The sequence below is a fragment of the Galeopterus variegatus genome, unplaced genomic scaffold (genome assembly GCF_000696425.1).
Source record: "Galeopterus variegatus unplaced genomic scaffold, G_variegatus-3.0.2 Scaffold2001, whole genome shotgun sequence".
Lineage (NCBI taxonomy): Eukaryota > Metazoa > Chordata > Mammalia > Dermoptera > Cynocephalidae > Galeopterus > Galeopterus variegatus.
The window spans coordinates 154,844-161,275 of NW_007728112.1; the positions used below are offsets into that span (position 1 = coordinate 154,844).

General features: G+C 61.8%; 1 protein-coding gene across 1 annotated transcript in view; it reads right to left on the reverse strand.

Moving 5' to 3' along the window:
* Positions 1–6,157, reverse strand: part of INF2 (inverted formin, FH2 and WH2 domain containing) — a 16,850-nt gene extending 10,693 nt beyond the window's left edge. Inside the window, exons 1-7 of the mRNA XM_008580008.1 lie at positions 5,755–6,157; positions 4,213–4,328; positions 3,978–4,137; positions 3,421–3,454; positions 2,278–2,419; positions 1,454–1,595; positions 545–1,243 (exon numbers count right to left, since the gene is read on the reverse strand). Of these exons, the coding sequence (XP_008578230.1) occupies positions 545–1,243; positions 1,454–1,595; positions 2,278–2,419; positions 3,421–3,454; positions 3,978–4,137; positions 4,213–4,328; positions 5,755–6,145 (1,684 nt within the window). The 5' untranslated portion in view covers positions 6,146–6,157. The remainder of the gene's footprint in view (positions 1–544; positions 1,244–1,453; positions 1,596–2,277; positions 2,420–3,420; positions 3,455–3,977; positions 4,138–4,212; positions 4,329–5,754) is intronic.
* Between the last annotated feature and the right edge of the window lie 275 nt (positions 6,158–6,432).

The following is a 6,432-nucleotide window of genomic DNA, read 5'->3' on the forward strand; positions in this document are numbered from 1 at the left end:
TAGCCGGGGCAGCTGCTGATCGTTACTTAGGCTTGGCTTCAGGTAAGGAGAAAAGCTGCTCGAGGCTGGAGAAGTCAGGCTCCACCACCATGATGTTGGGGCTGCTCAGAGATGCCCACATGGAGTTGCGCTCTGTGGGGGAGGGGCGGGGAGGGTCACTGCCAGTCAGTCTCTCACTCCCCCCTGGGCCTGGGGGTTCAGAGGCAGGTGGGCCTGGGCCTCCTGAGGGCTGTCAAAGATGCTCTGCCTAGGGCCCAGCCCAGGTAGCGCATACAGCAGGCACTGAATAAGCACATGGCAAAGGAAGCCCTCAAGCTGCTGCCAAGACGTGTGCCTGCATGTGTCCATGCTGGCAGATGACCTGGCCTCTGCCTGGCCTTGGCCTGCTCTGAACATCAGCACCCCAGCCCCCACGGTGTGGCACATGTGGCAAAACACACACACACGCACGTGCGCGCTGTAGGTACCACTGGCCATTCTCCCCAGCATGGCCCTGCCCCCACCCCCAGAGGGATGCTACTTTCTCAAGATTGGGGGTCCTCACCTCGAGTCACGTTGGATGGCAGCTTCTGCCAGTTTAGCTTCCTCATACGCAGTGTGGGCGGATGCACCCGCCGGTGGCTGGGAACCCAGGCTGAGCCCAGGCCGTGGTCCACCTGGGTTTCAATGATCTCCTCCAAGCCGCTCGCTGCAGGCAGGCCAAAGGTACTGGGCAGTGGTGGAGGTGGAGGGGGTCCCCAGCCCATTCCAGGCAGCGGGGGTGGCGGTGGGCATCCCATGCTCTGGAGTGGTGAAGGTGGAGGGATTTCTGGGGGAGACACGGCCGCCAGACCTGGCAGGGCTGATGCAGGAAGGTGTGAGCTGGGTGCCCGCAGCTCCTGGAATATTGGCTCTGTCATGCTCTGGATGTGAGTCCCGTGCTCGCAGGTGTGGCGTGGGGCCCCAGTGGTGGAGCCGGGGAGGGGCGGTGGAGGTGGGGGTGGGCTGGGTGCCTGCTGCTCCAGGACTCTTGGCTGTGTCATGCTCTGGATGCTGGCCATGTGTTCGCTGGCATGGGCCACCGCCGGCTGCTGGCCTTCCTCGATGGCCTCGGGGGCAGTTGTGTTTTGCGGGGAGCTGCCTGTCTGACTCTGGCCTAGGTTGACCTGGATGCTCTTGTGGGCCTTGTCCATGGGGCTTGGTCGGGGCCGCCCCTTGACGGACAGGAGCCGCTCGATCACCTCCTCCAGGGTGCATTCCTGGGCTGCGGTGGAGTCTGGGATCAAGGGAGAGGGGCAGAAAAGGAGATGGCGGAGGAAGGGACCAGGGGCTGGAGGGTCAGGCAGAAAGGGTGTCCACCTCCCTCAGGCAGAGGATGGGTTAGGGGCCAAGGACGGGCCCCTCCCCCACAGTCCAGAACCCCAGGGTCTGCCCCCACGCTGTACCCCGCTCCCCTGCCCGCCCGCCCCCTCACCGTCACTGGCCAGGAGCACGGCCCGGTTTACCAGGCTCTCCAGGGCCTCCCAGAGCAGCTGGCTGGAGCGGCGGGTGGGCTCCAGGTGCAGGAGGCCCTGCAGCAGAGAGAGCAGCTGGGCAGACGCCGGGGAGCAGCTCACCTGGTGCGGCAGGAGAGGAGAGTGGGTCAGCGGCCGTCCCTACTCCCGGGCGGGCTGACGCCTGCCGCCTGTCTGCCAGGGGTGTCCACTCCCACTACCCCCTCTACACCTGCCCTGCTGACGAGTGCCTCAGTCAGTGCTTCTTGACTATGGCACTGGTGACATTTGGGACTGTCCTGTGCATTACGAGATGTTAAACAGCGTCCCTGGTCTCTACCCACTTGATGCCAGTAGTACTCCCTGCCCAGCTGTGACACCAAAACTGTTCCCAGACATTGTCAGATGCTGCCTGGGGACATAATCACCACCAGCTGAGAGCCACAAATTCTGTGAATGAGGGAAGGCCTGAGCTTCATGCGATCTCAGGCTCCTGGACCATCACCTGGGCCCCAAGGTCTCCAAAGTCCACCTGATGGTGCTCGGCTCTGGGCAGCCCTGGCCTTTAGAACCTTGTCCTTCTGGGCCCTGCAGCTCCAGGTCTGTCCCAGGATGGCCCAGACTAGCCCCCCAGGCCCCATTTCACCTCCCAGACCCTGCTCCCTGGAGTGAGACCCCAGACTGGGCTCAGGGCAGGGTCTGACCAGGGCAGAGAAGGGGCCTCTCCCAAGCCCTGGGCCTTGGGGCCACAGCCCACACTGGCAGGGCTGCTCCCACCCCTGGCCTGGCCCAGGCACAGGCCCACCTTGTGGAACAAGGAGTCAAAGACCTCCTGGTGGTTGTTCATGTTGACCCCGTCACAGACTGACAGCAGCTCCTCCTCGTCCTCAGCCCTGGCCTCATCGAAGGTGTCCAGCTGGATCAGCAGGTCGGCATCCTCAAAGTCTCTAGGGTGGGAGGGGCCGGGCAGGCTCAGCCTGCTACCCCCACCAGTCCCCCACTCCACCCAGGGCAGCCCCGAGCACTGCTAGTTCAGCCAACCAGAGGACACTGAGCAGGGCTCTGTCCAGGCCTGTGGCTGGCTCTGTGGTCTGACATGTGGCCATTGCAGCCTGGGATGTAGCCTGGGAGAGTGGTGGGCTCACAGGTCACCTAGGCAGCTGCGAGCCCCTTGGAAAGGGCAAGGGTGGGTCCTCCCACTTGCAGGGGGAGATGCACACATCGAGGCCCAGAGATGGGGAGCTAGACTGTACCCAGGGGTAGTGAAGGCCCTCCTCTTGGTGCTGGGAGGGAGGGGTCAAGACCACCCCTGAGGGGACCAGAGGAGATGCTTGAGTGTACATTGGGCTCAGGACTTGCCACTCACCTCAGCCTGGCCAATGAACAAGAGCCCTCAGCAGGCAGGGCCGGCCCCCTCAACGCCTGGCATGGGCTGGGCACACGTACCCCTTTGCCCAATGTGAGTTTAACACCAGTCATCCAGCCCTGGGCTCCTCCAAGCTGACTTCCCTGGGGCTGGAGACCCCACCAAGTGTGGTCCTAACAGAGGCCTGGGATAGGGCTTCTCAGCTGTTCCCAGCAGGGTGGCCAGATTTAGCAAACAAAACGACAGGGTACCAATTAAATTGGAATTTTAGATAAATGGTGAATAATTCTTAGCATCAGTACATTCCATACAATATTTGGGATATACTTAAACTAAAACATTATCTGTTGTATACCTGAAACCCGAATGAACTAGGAGCTGTGTATCGTACCTAAGGAAGACCCTAGTTTCTATGGGCAGCTTCCACGGACAGTGAATCTGAGGCTTGGCCTTGGGGTGAGCCCAATGTGGTACTCCTGGAAGCCACCTCCCTGCCTATCTGGAGGCACTGCCTGGGCAAGGGCCTGGCTTTGGGCAGCAGCAAAGGGGTAGCCAGCAGGACTAGTCACAATGGGGACTCACCGCAGCCGGGTCAGAACATCCAGAAGCTGCAGCCCTGGGAAGGGACAGATGGGATCAGAAGGGTTCAGAGGCTGCCTCTGGCTGCCCACCCCCCACACCCGCCCTGGGGTCACCTGCGTGTTGCATCTAATTCCTCTGCCTCCCCGATCCCTTGTCTCAGTTCCACCACCAGAGCACCTGGCTCCTGGGCCAGAGGGGACCCTGCTGTTCCTATGGGACACTAGGGACAGGGGCTCCGGAAGGGAGACATCTCTGGACACACAGTGGTGCTTGTTCAAGGGTCACTGCCAGAAGGGCAGAGCTGGATTGGGCATCAGGCCGCCTGCCTCCCTCCAGTGCCCAGCCAGCCTTGTAACTGAGAACCCTCCAGGGATACGGTCTAGGTGCTCCGAGGCCTGCATCCACCAAAGGGGCAGGTGCGGGCAGGGGGCTCAAGTCCCCAAGACAATCCTTCCTCTGGGGCCTTGGAGGGGAGGGGTGGTGTGTGGTAGGGGCAGGTTTTGTCGTGATTCCACCTCCCAGGTAGATGCAGGGGGCCTGGGCTAGTGGGTGGTTACCGATGAACTCGCTACGCAGCTGGGCACGTTTGCGGAGGTCCGTGGTGCCCAGGATGATGGCATTGATCATGCTGAGCAGCGTGACCATGTAGGGCACATTGTCATTGTTAGACAGCTCGTTCATGATGACCCTGAAGCGGTACTGTTGTCTGCACACCATCTGCAGGGTGGGCAGGGTCAGTGCGCGCCCAGGTGGGAGCCCACAGCCCACCCAGGCCCAGGCCCCGCTGCTTACCTTGTAATGGTCCAGGGCATCCAGGGTCAAGGTGTGACCCTCAGGCGAGTAGATGCACAGGGCGGCCAGCAGCTCAAACACCTGCTTCTTGACCATCACACTGGACGTGTCCAGAGCTGCCGAGGGGTGTAGTGAATCTCAGGGGGCCCTGCGTCCCCCCGTCTCCTGCGCCTGTGCGGCTGGGCTCAGGGTGGCAATGCCGGCCTGGCAGGCAGACGCCAGAGGGCGCCGTGCACTTGCCCACGGCCCACAGCAGGTACTGGGTGAAGGGCTAGGCCCTGCCCTGCCGCCCTCTCCCTGGTGCCCTGACCCCACCTCCCAGACCCCAGAGCCAGACCCTACAGGGAAGGGCTCAGAAGCAGGGGCAGCCCCAGCTGCCTTGGGGTCTGCTGAAGCTGGCCCTTAGTTCTAAGGGGTCCTTGCTGGCCTGCCCAGTCCTGTCACTGGCTCCAGGCCCATGATTTCTCCAAACTCAGCACTAACTGCATTTATGACAGACACAGCCTGCGGCACCTCCCTGCCCTCATTAACCCCTGCCTCCTGCTCCATCCCCGGGGCTGGAAGAGTTTTAGGTGTATCTCTCATCTCTGGACTGGTCCTGCTGAGAACAATTTACAAAGGACTCTACAGAGGGGTACAGCCAGGCTGGGCTGGGGAAACAGGCTGGGATTGGAATGGTCCCTGCACTGCCTCCATCCTCCGAGTCAGTCTCTGGCTCCCTCATCCACATGGACTCTTGCCTGCCCACACAGGCCTGACCTTGCCCATCACTGTCCACCCCCAGCTGGTCCTGGAGCCCTAAGCACAAGTGGGACTGATTGGGTTGCTGCCATGGAGCAGCACAGCCTGGTGGTAAGAAGTCGGGACTGGCTCCGGGCACAGCCTGGGAGACTTCCTGGAAGAGGCGACAGTGAGCCGGAACTTAAAGGATGAGCAAGGCTTTGGAGGCATGCAAAGGCAGCCTGGGCAGGAGGCAGAGGCTGGAAGCCTGCTGGGGAGGAAGTCCTCCAGGTGCTCAAGTAGGGGGACAGGCCAGGGAAGGGGGACATTGGGAAGGTGCTGGGAGGCGGAGGATAATGCCATGCGTAGGTGCGGGCCAGACCTAAAGGTCTTGGAGCCAGGCAGTGTGTAAGTGGGAGGCCCTCAAAGGGACTTGTGTTTTCCACCCAGCTGACTCTAGTTGCCACAGCATGGTTGAGGGCCTGGAACCCCGGGGGTGGGAGCTGGCACAGGGCCAGGTGGAAAGGCACAGCAGAGTCACAGAATAGAGGGGGACCGCTAGGTGCAGCTGCTGGAGGAACCAAGGTGACCCGACGGTTTCAGACTTAGGGTGAATGGTGGTTTTCCCAGTCTCTCCTCCAGGAAGCCCTCCTTTCCTGTCCAGCTGAGCCCTCTTCTCTCTCTCTGAACCCCAGGTCTCCCACTGACTTTCATGGCCTGGAGCCTTATTTACAATGAGTCACTAACGTCTGCCCGTCATAGGGCACCTGAGGTGTCCCAGCCAGCTTGACCTGCCCGCCTGCCATCCCTCCCGAGGCTCACCCTGGGAGAGCTGGCGCACGTAGCCCTGGTTGCTGAGGATGTACTCGATGCCCTGCTGCGAGTTCATGACAGCACGCACGCAGCTGATGCAGGTGAGCTGCAGCAGGGTGTCAGCGATGCGGGCCACACTGCGGCCCAACAGCCGTGCCAGGGCCTCGAGCAGCAGGTCCAGGCCGCTCTGCTCCAGGAACTGCACCATCCAGCTGCCATCGCTGCTCTCCAGGCGCTTGCGCAGCCCTGAGTAGTTGACTACGGAGGGCATCTGGAGCAGCCGGATGCACAGCTCGGGGTCGGCATTTTCCAGGTTGGCCTCAGTGGAGTCCAGCTCCGGTGGCCCCAGCTTCTCTTTCAGCACTGTCCACTTGTGCTGCGCACCCTCCTTCACCGACATCTTGCCGAACTGTGGGGCCAGAGGAGACAGAGCTGTCAGCCCGCCGCGGGGTCAGATGCCACCCACAGGCTGAGAGGCCAGGGCCTGGATTGGCCACCAGTGGCAAGGGAGGCACTGCCCTCTGCCTCGGTTTCTCCACCGTGTCTCCTGCTCAGGCCCAGACCTGCCAGGCGATGCACCATGCTGACAGGTTAGGAATGCCGTTTTGTCCCTGGCCCTAACAAGGAGTGCCAATGTCCTCAGACTTCCCTGTGCCCATCCCTTACTGAATTGCCACAGCAAACGAG